General features: G+C 41.2%; 2 protein-coding genes across 2 annotated transcripts; both read left to right on the top strand.

Moving 5' to 3' along the window:
* Positions 1-1,311: 1,311 nt before the first annotated feature.
* LOC133825039 (uncharacterized) lies at positions 1,312-5,229 on the top strand. The gene is made up of 2 exons (XM_062258038.1): positions 1,312-1,764; positions 5,173-5,229. The coding sequence occupies exons 1-2, from the start codon at positions 1,312-1,314 to the stop codon at positions 5,227-5,229; spliced, it is 510 nt and encodes a 169-aa protein (XP_062114022.1).
* Positions 5,230-5,287: 58 nt separating this feature from the next.
* Positions 5,288-6,563, top strand: LOC133825038 (uncharacterized). The gene is made up of 2 exons (XM_062258037.1): positions 5,288-5,473; positions 6,417-6,563. Exons 1-2 carry the CDS (start codon positions 5,288-5,290, stop codon positions 6,561-6,563), a joined length of 333 nt encoding a protein of 110 aa, XP_062114021.1.
* Positions 6,564-20,878: the final 14,315 nt, after the last annotated feature.

Below are 20,878 nucleotides of genomic sequence, written 5' to 3'. Positions count from 1 at the left end.
TCTGAGATGCCATGTAATAACTATCTTTTTTGTTCTCTGGTTTGCTTTGGATTTGAAGTTCCTGAATGTTCTTGAAAAAATGATTTGGGGCAATCGGGCATGTAGATATCAACATGATAAGATAAGGAAAAAACACTAAATGTGGCTTAGGAATTATCTTGGGAGTTAGGATTATTGATCTAGGGCGTAAAATCGAAGTAAAAATTCAATTTTTAGGCACTCGGAAGTGCTATTGGGGGAGAAATTCCCAAGCAACATCAAGATGTGTCACAACCCCCAAGGAGGGCAACGGGAGTGACCATCAGGGAACCCTCCAGCACTCCGCAAGTAGCTGCTACCCCTGCTCAATAAAGAAAGGGCAAGCAGAAGGTTTCTAAGCATCCCGAACCTATTCTTGAGTCTTCAGATGAGAACGGTACTGACTTCTCACTCTTACACAATTTTCCCATTCCCTGTCATTTATTTGACGGGGATGACAACTTTAAATACACACCTAATTTAAATTCAGACTTCTTCAAGGTAGAGAGTGAGTGTAGCAGTAGTACAATAAGTAATGTAGCGACCAGTAGTTGTAGCTCGGGTATTTTACTTGTAATTTCTTTGTTCTTATTTCCTTGATTTAGTAGGTATCTCCATCTATATTGCTTGACTGTTCGCTTCTATTTTGCAATCATGTCTGCTGAAGATCCATTCAACTTGTATAGCGAACCTGACCCTGTTGCTCCTGCGAGCAAGAAAAAGGGGAGCAGGCAACATCGTGGGGAAAGCAGCAATAATCCTCCGATGAAAAAGACTCGAACCGGGGATCCTCCAGTACAAGTTCCTTCTAGGGAAACAACACCTCCTCCAGCTCCCATCGACTAGTCGTCTCCACCAGCCACTAAGGACCACACACTTCCTCCAGCACCTACCAACAAAAATCCTCCAACTGCCACTGACCAGACCCCACCTGATCAGGCAAGAGAGGCTTTGATGAACATGGCTCTTAACTCGGCCAAAGATAGGCTGACAAAGCTATCAAGGCACCGACACAGTTGAGAGGCCATCAATAATACTGACTCCATGGAAGTCGAGAAGATCTTCAACCGTGCATTGAACGAAGTGCTCAACGTAAGTTATTGTTTTTTGCTGAGCTTCATTTGTTTATCTTGTCACTTTATTTCCACTAACAGTTTTATCTTTTTTCTAGTCGCAGGGAGTTCTAACAATGAGCGCTGGTTGGCGCTGCTCGGGGGCATTGACTTCTCAATATGAGAAGAGCTTGGCAAACAACTTAGAGCATCTGAGGATAAACACGTTGAGGAGCTTAAGATGGTCGAGGCCAAATACACTGAGCAGCTCGAGGCAGCCGAGAAGAAAAACACTGAACTGCTCGAACAGCAGGCCAAGCTGGCCGAAGAGCTGCAACAGCACCAGGCTACCTTGACCAAAGCCATTGAAACTAAAGAGAAGTACAAGGAAGCCTCTAAGCTTCAAGATGATTTGGTCATCAGCAGAAAGGAGACTGAGAGGTTGGAGGAATGCATCAAAGAGCTCAAGGAGACCAATGCTAATAACTTGGAGAAGTACAAGGGAGCCACTTTTAAGTGCTTCTATATGTTCTGGAAGAATAATCGCGGGGAAAACTTTAGCTATCTACCAGACTGTATGAGGCAATTTGAGCTAAACAGGTGTCTGGCTTGCCTTGAAGAGGAGGATAGAGCCAAAGTTCCAGCATCCCCCAAAATCTCTTTGGCTACGGGCATCGATGGCGTAGGCGAGGAAGTTGGTGTTTCTGTCGACCAGAAAATTCCTCAAGATCCTCCTGCTTCACAATTTCTTCTATTTTTATTATAAATTTATAACTTGGGACACACGGACCTCGGTTCGTAGTGTCGAGACAATATATTTTTTGCTACACAGGCAGCTTTTTCTTTTAAACATGGAATTACGTCCGAGAAGTTATTGCTCGCGGTGTAAAAAAAATTACTTTTAATATTTAGATATTATAATACTTGCAATGTATTACAACATCTTGTTTGCATGACCGAACTTAGCATAGCACTTTGGTTTGATTTAAGAAAATTTAAACAAAAATTTGAAAAATACTCTAAGTATCGTAGCATGCTTTCACTTATTTTGCTCGTGTGTTTACCACTACAAGAAAAAATGCTTTTAATAACACCGAAAATATGTTATCAAAACATACCATAACACTTTTTGATGTGTTAATACCGACTATGTTATCGTAGGTCAAGGTACTTTACATAGCACTTTATCATTGTTATACAGATGTGTTATTATACTGTCAAAGATAACACAATTTCTGTGTTATTTTGATAAATAGATAAGTGTTTAATTATGTTATTTATAGTCAATTATATAACACATTTCAATACTTATAAATTTGTGTTATACTACACTTTAGTATAACACATTTTTTGTGATATACTACACTTTATTATAACACATTTTTTGTGTTATACTACACTTTAGTATAACACATTTTTTGTGTTATACTACACTTTAGTATAACACATTATTTGTGTTATATAATGAAGTTTGCATAACATAATTCTTTGCATAAAAAGTGTTATTGTAATAGATATTATAACACAATTTTCGTATTATAACACTAATTTATTCCATTATATTTTAATTTTTTTTATATAATTAAAATTAGCTTTCTAATATATACTAGCATCATCAAATGAACTTGATTTTCAAATAACAAAAAGTAAAAACATTCAACATTGTACTAACAATCCACAAATTAGTTTAAAACATTCAACACTGTCATCAACAACAAAATGTTCTTTAAGTATTCAAGGAGTCTTAAATATTCAACATAGTGAAAAGCTACTACTTTCAACACAAAATATTCTACAGCTGCCCAACACAAAGCCTTGAAAATTAAGTATCCTTTTCTACTTCGCTTGTCACATCTGCAAAATAAACAAAGAAAAAATTTATTGTAATTATCTAGCATCACAAATTACTTCAAGAAAAATGCTATGGAAATTATATCCAAGAAAGGACACCACATACAAAATAATGAATTCACAACTACACCAAAGCAAACAAAGAAACTTGGTCCACATACAATATTCAAAACTTGTGTTTGTCGTGCTGCTTTGGACTGGATCTTCCCTATGATGAAACCATGTTTTGTAAGATTGGTCCATGTCCCACAAAACTAAGTGTTTGACAACTTCGTCTGAAATTTGATGTCTTAGATTGTGACATTTGTTGCATGGACAAAGAATCTTGGCTGGAAATCCAAGATTTGTCATGGCTGTCTTAACAAACTCCCTAGCTTTTTTCTCATATTCCACCGTTGCTCTACAATTTTAGAGCATACGTCAATAATCAAGCACTGACACTTAAACTTATACCCAAAATAAACTATATAATTTTGGTTACTAACCTGTTAAGATGGATCCAACTTTTATCCATCTCCAATGAATTTGAATTTGATGTTGTTCTCTTAATAAACTCTTATTTTTTGTCTGGGTTTAACAACTGTTAGATAAGACAATCACATTATTTGCAGTTGTAATTTCAAGGTCATTAACACACATGCTTTTAAAAGAAAACATGCCTTGGTTGAATTTCAGGTCATACCAGTTAAAAAGATCCTTTTCTTCAGTTAAATATCCTATTTTTGCTATTCATCCTATGAATGATTAAAAATGGAAGAATTCCTTTATTTTTAATGAGTTTAAGAAATTTTTAATATTTTTTCATTTCATTTCCTCTGATAGACATTGTAATAGGTAGTAGGATCATCAGAGTTTAAGGGGGTCTTCTTAGTATCTTTTGAAAATAGCAAGCATCTTATGTTTTAGATCATCTGTATTGTTTTGGGGTTAGTTGCAAAAGAAGAAGAAGAAAAGAAAGGTCATTAAGTCAATGATGTTTAATAGAGAAGTTGACCATATTGTTATTTTTGACCTCAATTGTTTTGTGGGTTGTAAATATATCAATGAAAAGGACTAGAGGGCACTGGCCCTTTTAATTTGATTAAGAAAAAAAGGGATATTATGTCTAATTTGGTGGTTTAGCAGTAGACTCTGCATCATGTGCTTTTAAGAACTTGTTCCTTGAGAGTATAATATGATTAATTCAGTCTTTTAAATCTGTAAAAACAATTGGTTATATGATCCAAATGGTGGTAACCAGCCAAAAGGAAAGAAAAGGAAAAGACATTGATCTCTTTTGTTTTTATTTTTTTATTTTTCTGCTCAAGATTATTATTAATATTATTATATTTCTTAGTATTTAGAGTGGTCCCCTCCAAAATTCCATTTCCATGTTAGCAGCTTGTGGAGTGTGGAGTGTGAACTATTTTTGTATGATAGAATAGATCACATGAAGGATGAGAATGTCAGCCTCATCACTATCTTTTCTTTTATAAACAAAAATATTTAACCTTTCAGTATCATCAATGGTCAGACTTAGATTTTTGTCTTTGTATAATATTCCATCTACGATCTCTGATTTCTCTTCCTATTTTTTATTTTGTTGAGCAAGAATATAAATGGTGGGTAAAGTTTTACTTGGATTATGGTGAACTTATTTTCTTACATATGTACTAATTTTAACATATTATTATTTACTTGTTTCAAATAAAAAGAAATGGCTGGCCCAGAAACTTGTTGTTGAAATTATTTTCCTTTCAATGAATAAGAAGTAATCTTTAGAAAAAGATAAACGTTCTCTGACCCTAAACATTACCAAATATTGGACTGCTTTTAAATACAAAAAAATTCAAAGATATATTGTTTTTGGATTTAGTTATGAACTAAAGTTATTGTTTATGTATATGAAGTAGATCCATTGTTGTCTTTTACTGTGGTAATGTTTCTGTTATACTAATCATATCAGCCCCTGTTTCTTATGGAAAATGAGAATTATACTAAAATGTGCTGCCATTTTTTCTTCTTCTTTCGTATTGGCTATGATAACGACATAGGTAAAATGAGCATGCATTTAAACATCATTTTTAACAAAACAAGTGTCATATATCTCACAATTCAGGGCCAATTTAAGAAGCATACATAGCCATCTATTTGTTAGTGTGACCATTTTCTATTAGTATACATTATAAATTCAATCTATTGTACTGACTTTATTTGGACCTACTTATAGGCTATATAGATCATCATAATACATTTTGGTTTGGTTTGGCAGTCTATTGCGAAACTGCCTCAAAGTTCTTACTTAAGGAACTTCAGACTTTTTGACTGATTTTAATTTGTAGGAAGTGATTGTGTGTTTGATTCTGTAGTAAAAGGAAGTTGCAACAATGAACAAGGGTAAGATTTTTAAGCTAGCAAAGGGGTTCCATGGAAGGGCGAAGAATTGCATAAGAATAGCAAGAGAGAGGGTGGAAAAGGCATTGCAGTATTCCTATCGAGATTGTCGGAACAAGAAGCGAGACATGCGCTCTCTCTGGATCCAGCGGATAAACGCTGGCACTCACCAACATGGGGTACACTATCTAATACTTGTTTCATAGATTTGTAATTTTGAGTCAAATTTTATATTATATTCTCTGTCTATACACGATTGTAAGGGATTGCTGATGATTTTGGTCTTCTTATTATGTAAGTTTTGTAGTATTGATCTCAGAATGAATCCTGCTCTAAGTCTTAGTTCTGTATTAAGTTTCTTTTAACTAAAAACTATACAAATAGTTTAGATAATGCTCTCCTTCAGCTGCACTAAAGAATTAGAGAAGGATTCATTTTGAGATCAATATTAAAGATAATAAATAGTAAAATATTGTGTACAATTTCTGAATGTGTAAATTACTTTTGTTTTTGTGGCTTGAAAAGCTTGTTCGCATTTTATTATGGAGATTTCTGTTGAAATCAGTAAGGCAGAGTGAGTTTCACTTATTTTAGATAGATTTTCCTTTGATTGAAAACCTTATAGTAATTTTTGAGGAACCAAAAACTAGAGAGAACTACTGAAATTCCTCATTATTAATTAATAGACAGTGCTGGTATAGACCAAAACCCTAAACATTACAAGGTTGAGTTAGATTGAGAGGCTCCCCTTTCCCAAAGATTGCCAAATTCTTCTCTAAGTAAATCTCACTCTCTATCTACAATATCTTCCCAACCTAACAGCCCAGAAAACTTATAACACAAGTCTTTCTTATTGGAGGCTTATCTAAATGCTTATCTAGTTAATGTTTTTCTGAACTTGTGTTGGCTCTGCAAAATTAGCTGGACAGCATGAGCACCTGCCATTTGTCTTCGCAGCTCTTGTTTACTTCAGTCTACTGAATATTTTCTCAAACTGGCCGTTAATATATATTTAAGATAGGAAATAGTAGCTTCACTCTACTCTCTTCTCTGCTTCCTATTGTCGTTGGTGGCCTTTCATTTCTTAGCAACATATTACAAAATCTTGATGTTTTGTTTCAGGTTAATTATGGCAACTTCATGCATGGGCTTATGAAAGAAAACATTGAGCTGAATAGGAAAGTTCTGTCTGAGTTATCTATGCACGAACCATACAGTTTCAAGTTTTGGCTGAATTTCATTGTTTTTTTTATGATAGACTGCATGTGAGCAACAACCATATTTACATGCAAAATTATTAGATCTTAGTTTTCCAGCCCTACAAGTAACTTGGCACTGGTCTATGTTGTGCCTTACCTAACCATCTATCAATACCAAGTCAAAAAATTCAAACAACACACAATAAGTTTTCTTCCTTATATCACCGCAGCACACAAACAAATTTTCCAGAACCTACTTCTCTAATACACACAAGTTTTCAACCTTTCGTTATCACCGCAACACACAATTTTAATCTCAGAACCTACTTCTCTATGGATGAATATTTAAGATATTCAAACTCCTCTAACATTTTTAAGATATTAATAATAAGAGTTAAAAGAACAAATTCCGTACCTCTTGCAAATTAACTTTGCAATGCTCCTTGCCAATTCGATCCACAACCTAAAGAATATAATCAATACCTAAAAGATTAATACAAAATTAAAATTTGTCAATAGATATTAAAACAGCCTTTGAAATCCAAAATTTATCTAATTCGATCTTAAAATTTGGGGATAAAATATATACACACATTTACTTTAAAGGCATTTTAAGCATGACTTAGTAAATTTTGACAAAATGGATAGGAGAGTGTACCTATTTCACACAATACAACAGTAAGTTTTGATCGTTTTCTGAATATATGGGATTAAATGGTACTTTTTCCATAATTGAATGTTTTCTTTCCGGGGATGATTTAGATGTTATTATCCAATAATTTTTTTTTCTAGGGGACCTTTATACTCTAATAGAAATTACAGAGTATATACTGAATATACTCTGGCAGAAATTATAGAGAGAAATTGAAAGGGTAAAGGTTGAACTGAAAAAAGAATTTGAGATGAAAGATTTGGGCAAGTTAAGTAACTTTGTACAACCTGTTGGGAGATAACTAGGAATATTAGCATAGGCAGGCCAATTTCTACACAGCTAGCAAGCTGCATACAGAACAAGGAAAAAAGAAAGTGTTATTAAGGCCTTTTTAATAATGTTATGTTATGAAGACATAAAAGTAACAGAGTTTTCTGGACATTACAAGTGGGAATCCCCTTGCAAAGAGCCCAAGACCCACAACAGAAACCAGTAGCACGATTATAATAGGACTAAATAAGCTATTTATGAAGAAATTTTTGCTCTTTTGGCTAAACTATACGCGGATATTTTTCTTTTCATAATGTAAAAATTTTATTGTCTTATTCTTTGTGGCATTTCTAATTTGTAATTCATGTTGATTGCAACTTATAGTTTAGTCCCTTCACTTATCTTTTTTATTCTCTCTTTTCAATCTGAATATGATTCAAACCACTTGTGAAAAAAATTGACTGAAATTAATTGTATATTTATATAAATAATTTTTACACAAACATAATTCATTATATGTATAGTTTCATGATTCCATCCTTGAAACAAAGAGTGCAATAAATATTAAATCTGTAGACTTCAGCAATTGATGATTTCAGATTTTTATAATCTTTAAGAACAATAGACTTTTTTCGTTCTTCTTCTTTTCTTATTTGGTCCTATTGAATAAATGTAAAGTAAGTATAGACTTGGAAATGTTGATCATATTAAATAGAAATAAAAAAGAGAAAAAATCAATATAATGCGTGTTTCATATCTAATGGCACAATAAATGTCAAATCCAAGAAGATAAAGATGATAATGATGGTGATTTGTTCCAAGACTTCACCTTTTCCAGAGTAAAAAAGCAGAGCAGAGCAGGTAAATTTGCTTAAATCAAAGATCAATTTGTTACGTGCACTAAGCCAGATAATCACAATTGACAAAAGAAAAGACTGTATCTTAAATTCTCGACACACAAAACTTCAGTAGGAATAAAATTACCATTTACATATATTTATATATATATGGCTAGTGTCAAGTAATAAACCACACACGCACATAAGTGGGAACTTAGATTGAAGGGAAAGCATTGAATATTCAATATATTGAACTAGCAATATAATTAAAGGCACATGACTAACATACACTACTGCGAATAAGAGCTCCACTTAGCTTGTCCTGTTTCTTTGTTAGAAATCACATCCTTCTCTTGGGTAGAATTTGTCATTTCATTATTTACTCTTTCTATTCCTATACATGGATTTTTAAATGATCTATATGATGATGTTTTAAACAACATCATAGACTTGGCAGATTTTTTGCGCAACTGTAAAGAATCAATGAATATAAAAACATAGAATCAGTTTCCATTGCTTAGAACTTAGAAGGATAAATTTAATGTGACATGACATTTATACAATTAACCAAAGATTAATAGTGATGGCCAGTCTCCACCTAGTGACCATCTAAAAGATACAAATCTGAAAACATAATACATACCACGGTTTGCAATTTCTGTATCTCAGCAGCCTGACCAATGAATCTAGCGAATAGAGTTTCACACTATTTCACCTGATGCACAAAAGTCATCACAAGCCCAATGATAACATCCAATAATTTCACCACATGAAAAACATGCTCACCTTCCTGTCAAGAATGCTAGAAAGAGATTGCACATCAGCCTTCAAAAAATGAACATCTGAAGCAGTTCCTTTATGTTATCGCAATTGGTCTTGCATGTTTTCTATTTCCACAGGAAAGGAAGACACCAAGGCTTTAAATTCTACAATGATTTCTTTTCTTCCTGAAATAATAATTTTTCCATCAGAATTAAAGAATAAAGATAGCCATTGGCTTGCAATAAAGCTTCAGGTTTCTTCTAACCAGGTTCTCATGAAGCATCTTCCACCTTTGTTTCAATCATCTTTCTCTCATCGTTCTGCTTCTGTATTTCTATCCTAATATCTGAAATCTTTGAATTCTCAATTGCAGCAGATCTTCGAAGGAAATCAATGACAACATTATTTTTAGCATCAGAATGACATATTAGCAAAAAATGGCAGATAAAAGGCATAAATAAACTATCGACCAGTTGCAATTTGAAGTTTCTCATACGAAGCCTGATACTCAATAACTTCAGATTTTGATTTTTCAATTTGATCTCTCACTAAGAGGTAGGATTGGGAAGAGGAAATACATGCTACATTCTTTAATTTTCTTTGTCCATTTGCAAGAAGAGTTAGCATTAGTGAAATGATATTTTAAAGTAATAAAACCAGCACACACAAAAGACTAGTCATACATTAAAGTGACCTACAAGTTAGATAACTGCTGCAATATATGTACTCTCTCTTCATGAAGACCTTTTATTTCTTTAAGCTGGCAAGAAGCTTGATCCTGCAGAGCTCAAATCAGTTACAAAGGTAAGTGTTCGAAAGAAAGGTAATTACACTACCATTAATTCTTTAAGAGCAGTCTCCATATCTTGTATATCTTTTACTTTATCTCTGACTTTGTCACTACTAACATGCTTGCTCCCTAAATTTAAGACAGGAAAGCCTGCCACTTTTGCGGCATCTCTTCGAGCTTTGAGAATCGCTAGTTTACAATTACTCTCTTCTAGTTCAGCAACTCTATTTTGTAACTCCCCTTCATAAAACCAATGCACTTAACATTAGCTTCACAGAACATTCAGTTATCCTCCAAGACAATGAAAACTATAAACAACTAAACAAAAATTCTCCATATTTCGGCAAGAGAAAACCAACCCTTCAACTTATTCCATTGTATCCATCTATAAAAGAACCTCAAAGTATGTGGTTAGGTCCTTTGTGCTTAGGCGCGTATTGGGAAATCTTGGCAGATGAAGCCCCAACAAGTGCGCAATCAAGGCCTCGCCAGGGACGGCCTCGCTCGGCCACAGCGCCTCGTGCGCCCCTGGCCATAGCACCTCACGCGCCCCTGGCCACAGCGCCTCACGCGCCCCAAGGCCACAATTCCTCGCCGCCCCTGGCCACAGCGCCTCGCTTGCCACCACGCCTCGCTGGAGGCAGCTCACACCCAACGCCTCACTGGAGGCGTCTCGCGAAGGGCGTGCCACCCGGATGCTTCGCCTCGCGAGGGGCGTCTTGTGAGGGTCTCGTGCCCAACCACCACACCTCGTTGGGGACGTCTCGCGGAGGCTTGCATCATGCCTCCCCTTGGTGCACTCAACCCTGCCCAATCTCATCCGCACCACTAGGGGTCACCTCCCCAAAATTGGCCTCACAAGAGGGGTGTTACCTCGCCCTTTAAGATTAACGCCCCCTACTGGACACCACTCTGACCGTAAGTCCAACAAGAGGTAATATCTTGGATCTCTCCAACACACTAATAAGGGTACATCGGAGATGCTTCATAGCGATTCACACCAAGTTAGAAGAAGTACGGACGCTGAGCCCCTGTCAGACTAGTAGTGGCTGTACAAGTGAAGTACTTGCTACGAACCACACCAGACAACCTCTGACACTCGTACTCAGTAAGTAGTGGAGACATCCCCACGTATTCTAACCATGTACTGGAGCCGACACCACTACCCCTGGAACCACTCTCCTGCTAGTGTACTCATGTACCATCTGGTCCCCTAGACCATCATGTATCAGGGGCCATTAGAGCCTACTATAAAGGTAATCCCACTTCCACTTGGAAGGGGGTTGGAAAAATTACTGTAGCATTGCACCATAATCAATACAAGCTGATTTTACCATTTTTCTTCTGCAATTGTTCTTGGAGTTTCTACTTAGATTTCTAAAGCTTTTATTTTGATAATCTCTGCGTTGCAATTTTTCTAACTTAACTTAGTTGATGAGTTCTCACCGTCAACAGTTTGGCGCCGTCTGTGGGAAGCTAAGTACCAAGCTACTGTTCTACCATTACTCCCAACAAGAAGAAATTCCGAGACATTCAAAGTGACTCAGGGAGCCACGAGAGGTGGAAGTCCACCTTAACGAAGTTCAGCTGAAGGCCTCCATGAAGGATCCTCCTCCACCCAGGGATATGGAGCCCCCAAGGGACCCTAAGGTTCACGAGGATGATAGGGAGGTCTGATCACTGGCCATCCCGCCCGGTGAGAATCCTCCAAGGACAACCACCGCACCCCCCGGGAATGCCAACGAGTTCCCGCCTCTCAAACCACCACAAGTACCGAACTCCGGCCGGCAGGACTCGGGCCCCTCGACGCGTAGACATGATAAACATCCCCAGGTCCATTCCGTTAGCTCGAGTTCTAAATCTCGGTTCTACGAAGAGGAAATACGTGAGCTGCACCGTAAGAACCAAAGGTTGGAGACCACACTGGAGAATATGCAAGAGGTGCTGAATGGCCTGTTGCAAGGTAAGTCAAGCGTGACCCTACCCAAGAGAAAAGAGAAAGGTCAGGAGGGGGCAGAGACCACCGTTCTGGTAGACGATGGGAGGACTCGACACTCCACTAGTAACACCCCCCGAACGAAGCAACGAGAACATCTTGAACCACCGAAGCAGGTCCAGAAACCAGAGCCAAAGACCAATGCTGCCCCTCGCAACGATGACGAGGCCACCTCAAAGAGAGCACCCTCAGATTTGCGGGAGGAGCTCAACAAGAAGAAGGCGGGTAAAAGGACCATGCCCCCTATGGCGCCTCGAGCGGGCAAAGGGAAGGGGGATCTTAACCCGTCCGCTTTAAGGGACTCCCTAAGCAAGAGAAGGCAAGACCTGGACACAGAAATGAGGAGCCTGCGAAGCAAGATCGTCACCGCCTCTGGAGGTCAAGCTTTTGAGGAAGAGTTCGACCATGAGTCACCCTTCGTGAGGGAGATCCAAACCATCCGGCTCCCTGCAAATTTTAAGGAACCCAACATGACCCCCTATGAAGGAAACACAGATCCAAAGTACCATCTGGATGCGTTTAACGACTTGATGAAGCTAAGGGGAATTAGTAGCGGAGCCAGATGCCACTGCTTTGCTGTCACATTGAAAGGACCCGCATACAAATGGTTCAAGAGACTTAGGCCAGGGTCCATCAGGTCCTGGCAACAGTTTTCTGATGAATTCCTCCAACAGCACCACGCTGTGCGGGACTACACGATGCCAGGCACCAGCCTTGCCAATGTGAAACAAGGAGAAAAGGAGAGTCTGAAGAGCTACATTCACAGGTTCAACATGGAGGCCGCTAAAGTGGGGAGCTTGACCCGCCGGGAGTTAAAAATGGCCATTACAGCCGGAGTGCGCCTGGGAAGCAAATTGTGGGATAATATGCTGAAGAGGGAAGTCACCGACCTAGATGACTTCTACGAGAAGGTGCAGAAGTACATTTGTGTGGAGGATGGCCATGCAAACTTAAAGGCAGGAAAGGAGGAGTCCAACGTAAAGCCCCCAGCTAATGAAGGGTCGAATGGAGCGAAGAAGAAAATGGCGTATGAAGGGTCGAGGGATGATCAACAGAGAAAGACCAAACGGGGGAGCGATCATAGGGAGACAGCTTACACTTTCTAGACGAACCTTACAGATACCAGGGAGCATATCTACCTCACCAACGAAGATCGAGTGCCCTTCAAAAAAACCCCCACTGATGAGAAAGGACCGGTCCAAAAAGGATCTCAGTAGACACTGCCAGTACCACAAGGATATCGGTCACCCCACAGCAGAGTGCATCCATTTGAAGGAAGAAATTGAGGAGCTCATCCACAGGGGACACTTAGGCCGTTATGTCAGGAGAGAAAGGCCGAAGCCGAAGGAAGAGCCTGCGATACCCCAGGCGCAAGGACGAGCCCCAGAGATACAGGCGGAAGTCCGAACCATTTTTGGAGGTCCAGGGTTTTGGGGAGATTCTCGGAAGGGACGAGACAGGTATGCTAGGGAAGCCAGGCGAAGTCCATCACTCTGTGTCATGAGTTTGGAACAACGACCCCCGAAAAGCTTCAAGGGAGAAAACGACTCGATCACATTCACAGAGGAGGATGCACGGGGGGTGCATTTTCCCCATAATGACCCACTGGTGCTGACAGTTCAGTTGGCCAATATGCGTGTGCATCAGGTCCTGGTGGACAATGGAAGCTTAGTGGATATCCTGTATCGCCCTGCCTTGGAAAAAATGGGATTAGGCATTCGTCACCTGAAGCCCTGCCAATCTTCCCTATATGGATTCACGAGGGACTCGGTGCAACCCCTAGGGATGATTGAGTTGGCACTCACCATGGGGGAGCAACCCCGGCAGACTATAGTCATGGCTAACTTCGTCATGCTAGATTGTGTTTCAGCTTTCAATGCGGTATTGGGGAGACCATCCCTAAGAGAATTGAAAGCCATAACTTCTATATATCACTTGGTCGTCAAGTTCCCAACTCCAGCAGGAGTCGCTAGTATGAAAGGAGAACAGAGAGAAGCGAGGGAGTGTTACAACACCTCCCTCCGCGTGTCTGTAAAACCACAGGAACCAATGGCCATGGTGATACACGAGGCGCTACATGTGCCTGTGGGGAGGCCGCAGGAGCTGGACCCCCGAATCATGGAGGAGTCAGGAGCAGAGCCTGTGGAGGAAGTAGAGGAGGTAATAGTAGTGGAGGAACCGTTGAGAAAACTGAAGGTAGGAAAAAGCCTACAGAGCGACGTGAAGGAGGAGTTGATAAGGTTTTTGAAGGATAATCTGGATGTATTCGCATGGAGTCACGAAGATATGGTGGGTATAGATCCCAGCGTTATGTGCCACCATTTAAATATCTCCCCTGAAGCGAGGCCCGTTAGGCAGAAGAGGCGGGCGCTGGACCCAGAGAGGTACGCAACCTTAAAGGAAGAGGTCGACAAGCTGAAGACCAATGGGTTTATCCACGAGTAATTTTACCCTATATGGGTGTCGAATCCAGTACTAGTCCCAAAACCGAATGGAAAATGGAGGACTTGCGTCGACTTCTCAAACCTGAATAAAGCTTGTCCTAAGGACAACTTCCCGCTCCCGAGAATAGATCAGTTGGTGGATGTGACGGCAGGGCATGAATTACTTAGCTTCATGGATGCCTACTCTGGATACAACCAGATTCCTATGAACCCACCTGATGAAGAGCAAGCGTCATTCATAACGGATAAAGGACTCTACTGCTATAAGGTGATGCCCTTTGGGTTGAAGAACGCAGGTGCCACCTATCAAAGGTTGGCCAATAAGATGTTCCCCAACCAGATAGGGAGAAACATGGAGGTATATGTTGACGATATGCTGGTGAAACCCAAGAATGCTGCAGAGCTCAACAAGGACCTAGGTGAGATGTTTGACACACTCAGGAAGCATCGAATGAAGTTGAATCCCATCAAGTGCACTTTCGGTGTATCCTCGGGAAAATTCCTAGGCTTCATGGTTAACTCCAGAGGCATCGAGGCTAACCCTGATAAGATAAAGGCCCTGATAGAAATGAGCCCACCTAAGAACAAGAAGGAAGTGCAATGCCTAACGGGAAGGGTGGAAGCCCTTAATATATTTATTTCGAGGTCAACCGACAAGTGCCTCCCCTTCTTTAACATCCTAAAAGGGAGCAAAATTTTTTCTTGGGATGAGGAATGTGAAGATGCATTTATTAAGCTGAAGGAGCACTTGGGGAAGCCACCCCTGTTGGTAAAACCTAAAAAAGGTGAAAAGCTATACTTATACTTGGCAGTGTCTGAACATGCCATAAGCGCTGCCTTGGTTAGAGGGGAGAAGAAACAGCAACAACCCGTGTACTATATCAGCAAGCGGTTGGTGGATGCGGAGAATCAGTACCCAGAAATTGAAAAGTTGGCATATGCATTATTTGTGGCCTCAAGGAAGTTGAGACCCTACTTCCATGCGCATGCAATCGAAGTTCTCACAGATAGTCCTTTGAGACAGGTCTTGCATAAACCTGAGACCTCAGGAAGGCTAATGAAATGGTAGATCGAGTTGAGCCAATTCGATATCGTTTATACCCCGAGAGCTTTCATCAATGCACAGGTGCTAGCCGACTTCATAGTGGAGTTCACCAGTCAACCGAATGAAGGAAGAAGTGAAGGAGGGGAGCGGTCAGTCATAGAGGAAGAACAAAGGGGTCTGGAGGAATGGAGCCTGCATGTGGACGGGGCGTCCAATGAAGGAGGGTCTGGAGCAGGTATCATGATGACGGGACCTGAAGGACACAAGATGTACTGTGCAATCCGGTTTGGGTTTGAGGCCTCCAACAACGAGGCGGAGTACGAAGCGCTCCTGGCAAGCTTGCAATTAGCCCAGGAGCTAAAGGTGACACGCCTTTGTATTTTTAGCGACTCACAATTGGTGGTATACCAGGTGAAAGGGGAATATCAGGCGAGAGGCCCCAAGATGGCTGCATACTTGGAAAGGGTGAAGGGCTATCTGGGACGATTAGTGGAATACAACATAGAGCAGATCCCAAGGGAGAGGAATTCCCATGCCGATGCCCTCGCAAAACTGGCTTCCACTAAGGATGGGGATATCCTGGAGTCGATACCTGTGGAATAATAAGCGCACACAAGAATATATAAAAGGATAGCTAGAACCCAAGGGGTCAAAATATCCTTATAGAAGTAATCAAGAGGCACCAAAAAAGGTCCCATTGAACCTTTTCACATGGACTCCAAAGGACCTCTAGCCTGGTAAATAAAAGAGGGGAACCTATCAAACCCCATCATACAGGCTCAAAAAGACCTCGAACACAGAGGAATAAGAGATAAGTAACCACACATGTATATATATATATATTGAAAAAGGAGTCTTGATAACATGAAAAGATTCACAAAATAAAAATAATAACAATAATATTACAAAGGCTCAAGGTGAGCATACGCCCACAGCGGGATAGCTAACAGAAATGAGGATATGACGACCTCAGGGCCTCCTACCAAGGGCGCTCCACACGGCCACTCAAGCAACGGCGTGCTCGCCGAAAGAAGAAAAATCAAAGTTGGGATCCCGCCTCCACACACCATAAAGGGCGCGGTCTATGGACCTGTACTCAATGGCAGTCTTATCCGCCTCTAAGGAAGCAATTCTCTCCTACGACATGGCTACATTGGCCCTAGCAGCCTAGAGTTCGGCCCTAGTAGCCTCGAGTTCAATCTCTAAATAAGTGACTCTCTCCTGCGACGCGGCCACGGTAGCCTTGGTCCCCTAGAGTTCGCTCTCTAGGCGGGTAACTTTGTCTTGCAGCGTCGTGGCTTTGGCAACCGCCTTCTGCTTCCTTTTTGACGAGACAGAAAGATTGGTCCAAACCCTTTTTAGCTTAGTCTGGGTTTCCTCAAGCTCTTTCTCGAGCTCCTGGACCCGGGCCATGAGACGGTCCCTCTCAGTACTCGACGCGGAGAGATTGTTAGCCGAGTCGGCAAACCGCTGGGGCCACAGTATGGGCCTGCACAAGAACGTTAACAACATAAATAATAAGTAACAAAAAAAAATGTATGTACATCTATATATAATAGGACCGACACAAGATGCATGAACTCACCCAAGCAGTGGTGCGCCTTAGAGTTTCCCCAAGGTCCGACAGAGCAAAACTCCCAAGACCGTTACAGTCAGATTCGGGGAGATCCGAGACAAGTTGGATGTACTGCCGCCTGTAAGACGTCGCCATACAATTCACCCAGGGCGCCCCATCCGGGCTAGGGGCACCTGGCTGGGTGAGGACAGATGACCTGCTCGCCGAAACGGGAGGGGACGCAGGAAAAATGGAAAAGTGAGGCCCCGGTAGATCAGAGGGGGGTGCTGGAAGATTGGCAAAGTAAGCCCTAGATGGACCAGGGTCGAGGGGAGCTTGAGTGAAAGCTTCATAGCCCTCAGGGTCAGGGCAAACAAAACACCCCAGAACGGCATGCTGGTCTTGAGATTAGGAGGCTATGTCTGGGTCATAAGAGGCATAAGGAGGGCATCCCCCAGGAGATGAGGACAGCTGGTGAGGTCCCCCGCGTTCAAGGGGGCCTTTCTCCGGCTCATCCTCAGCCTCACCTTCATCTGGGCAAGGCTAGCTTTTTGGGTACAACATTTTCCCCCAAGCTCCTACTCATGCTTGACGTCATCATTTTCTGCCACGCAAAGTAGGGGATTTTAAGCTTCTGTCATGTGAAATTGTGTCTGCCCACTACTCGAGTGTTGAATACATGGTCGCCTATAATTGGCATCTGTTCGTCTTTCGAGGACTGTGACAACTGTCTTGTCAACTTTTTTCCGTCGCACGGGTCATTCAATCTTGGCCTTTAGATCCCAAACTAACCTGATCGGATGGCCCAAATCAATTTCCAAAGCTTACATATAAATAGGGAGATCAAACCTAAACCTCATCACCTTCGCATTCAAAAACATTCCTTTCAGAAACAAAAATTCCCCTTTTCTCTAAAACTTTTTCTAGAAACCTTCACCACCTTTCTGTTTCTCAGAAGCTCTCAAGCTCTTGCTTGTGGAAGCATTAGTATTCTCATCGAGCAAACGTATAGACTGTAAGTGTTTCCTCATCTGGTTTGAATCCTTCACTCTTTTCTTTCAATGAGTTCTTTTTGCTTCGAAAAGCATTTTTTTCAATAATGTTTCATATTCTATCCATGTCTGAGTTCAAATAAGGATCGGTTTAGGCTAAAAAAATGACATTAAACCTGTTTAGAAATAAGGTGCTTGAAAACTGGGCAAATTTTCTGGATTTTTTAAGGAAAGTTTTGTTGAGGAATCGATTAGGATACCTGTTTGGATATAGAAGTTTATAGGTTTTTAGATTTGGTTATGGGTAGCTTAAGGGTAATGATTCCTTAAGTGGTTTTGCATTAAACCGCTTTCAAAAGGAAAGTAGTAGATCTGACAGGTCTGACACGCAAATCCCAAAGTATCAGGGAATTTCTCGATTCTATAGCACGTGGCCTAGGACTGTGCATGGGAACATGCATCAATACAAGGACATACTTAGCTCGTGTTATTTTTTAATCACCAAAAGAAAACCACACTCAAACCCTTGGTCACCATACCTTTATCGACGTAGTTAGTCATCATTTTAAGCCACCACTAATAGCTCGCTTTGTCGTCAGGCGAGCTAGATCATGGCCCCACCAAAGAAAAACATCACAAGCTCCTCTACTCAAAACAAGAATAAGGATAAGTAGATCATGTCTGAATCTCTTATTACTCACTTCAGCCTAGTGGTGGAAAGGGAGGTTGTTGTCGACCCTAACGCCTTTTTTGAGGACGAGCACACCGTGTACCGAATAACAACACAGGGGAAAGTGAAAGAGATGCTGCTTAGCCATGGGATCGAGATGCGGATTGACAACCTTATTTCCTGACCTCTGTTGGAAGGAGAGCAAAGATGCACCCCACTTCAAGATGACTTTGGGGCTTGGAGTGACAAGCACCTTAAGGCAGGTGCTTTCCTCCCCTTAAAGCAGTACTTCGTAGATTTCTTGAACTACGTCGAACTCGCTTCATTCCAGCTCCCCCCAAACTTGTATTGAATTTTGGAGATGTTAAAATATCTATTTTTGAGGCACGAGTGGGAGCTCCCCACTCCGGTTGATATTATGTATTTCTTCTGCCTTAAGGCTACTCCTGATCAGAAGGGAGGACAACTTTTACTACCTCACTCACTCCCCCAACTCGGCCTCCATTATTGACCAACCCAGCCATCCAAATGACTATAAAAACCAGTTCTTTATGTTGAATGGGTTCAAGAACTGCAATCACCGATATTTTAACCATCCTCGTAAGTCTCGTAATTTTTTGAACTCCATACGTGACCTCCCTTATCATTTTTTATTGAGTTTAATCCTCCTAACTGAATTTGTTCTTTATGTAGCTATATTCAAGAGGACAAGGCGATCTGAGACCCTTGGAGGTCAATACAAGACGATGTCCTGCCTTCCTTCAAATGAGAAAGAATTCTGACAAGTAGTGAATGATGCTACCATGGTGGCCTGTAACCTGATACGCAAAGATCAGATGTTGGCTATCAGGATCCAAGGTCCACCTCCCGTACTTCCTGAGCTTCCCCCTCCTTAAGAAGTCTTGCCCATCATTGAAGACATTGAGGAGGACGAGGATGTGGCACCATTGGTGCGCAAGAGGAGCGTTCCTGAGGATGGGTATAATCCTAACCCAGAGCAAGCTGAGTCTGGGGTAGCAACCATATAGGCTAATTCATCTAGGGCTGTTGCCAGTATTAGGCTAATTCGTTTCAACCCCCATCAACTCATTAGTCGACATCCTTCTGACCCGGACCTGAACACAACACTCCTCTAGTGTGTGGATCATCGTGTGGTACGCTATGATCAAAGCTACCCCAAATCAACCATTGTGGTAGACAACACCCTCCACTTTAGCTCCACCATTCTTGAGGAATATGGCACAAATTGTAGGACATGGCCTTCCTTACGTTAGGGTGTATTCTCCCCCGATTTTAGGCAATCTATAATTGATTCTAGCTTGGAAGAAGAGCTTGAACCCCTTAGGACCCAGGATGTTATAATTCTAGGTTGTCCCCTACCTCTGGTAGTCCAGGAGTTAGAGGTTATACCCAGTCTGGTTCATAACCCTGAGCTAATCGTAGTAGATTCCACCCCTAGCTCAGAGGGTAGGGTTCTTGCTATGTTCTTTTCTTTGCATTATTTTGACTAACTATCCATTTGTATTTGAATCTTCAGCTCATTCCTTTTCAGGTGAAGAGATGGATTTTCCAGATGCCTCGGGTTTAAGGGGTGCCTTCAAGGTTGGCGGGGTCGAAGCTGGGCCCATGGTAAAAAGGCCTAGAGTGCCAAAGAAATATACCTCCAAGACTGGACCTTCCACCGAGTCTCCAGTCAAAGACAAAGGTGCCAATTACACTTGGGAGCAGCAACAGAAAACTCATCCCCCAGCTCCAGTAATAGCAATCACCGTCCTCGAGGTTCCTCCTCCTATTCCTCGACATGCACCTTCCCTGGTTCATCAAGTGATCCAAGGTGAAGCTCCCTCCACTTAGGTCCCAATGGTTAAGATCTCGGTAAAACCACTTGAGACAGCAAGGATCCCTGAAGCGTTTTGGGGGATTGTATATGAGATGGCGTATCAAGGATCTGATTTCCATGGAGGAGCTTACTCCCGAAGATGTTCTCGAGTTTGCTATGGGAATGAAACTCACTATGAGCCCCTTTCATTCCTCCAACATTTCTTTTTCTTTTCTTCTTTTTTTTACTAACCTTGACTTGCATGTTGCCTTTGCAGTCTGTCTTGCTCAACTCTGTGGTATTGCTCGAGTCCAAGCTAGGATTGATGAGCTCGAAGCCATTCTGACTGCCTCCCAAGAGGGTGAACGATCTTCCAAGACTGCCCTAGTTACCTCCCAGGAGAGAGCGAGCAATCTACAAAGACTTCCCTGGCTACATCCCAAGAGAGCGAGCAGATTTCTAAAGATCAAGTCATGGAAGTGAGCTGACGATCGGACCAACTGCAGGACGAGAATGATAGCCTCAAAAAGAAGCTTGACGAGGTCGAGGCC

Source organism: Humulus lupulus, chromosome 3, assembly GCF_963169125.1.
Source record: "Humulus lupulus chromosome 3, drHumLupu1.1, whole genome shotgun sequence".
In the NCBI taxonomy this organism is placed as follows: Eukaryota; Viridiplantae; Streptophyta; class Magnoliopsida; order Rosales; family Cannabaceae; genus Humulus; species Humulus lupulus.
The sequence above is the reverse complement of the archived record's forward strand: the minus strand, read 5'-3'. Positions and strand labels throughout refer to the sequence as shown.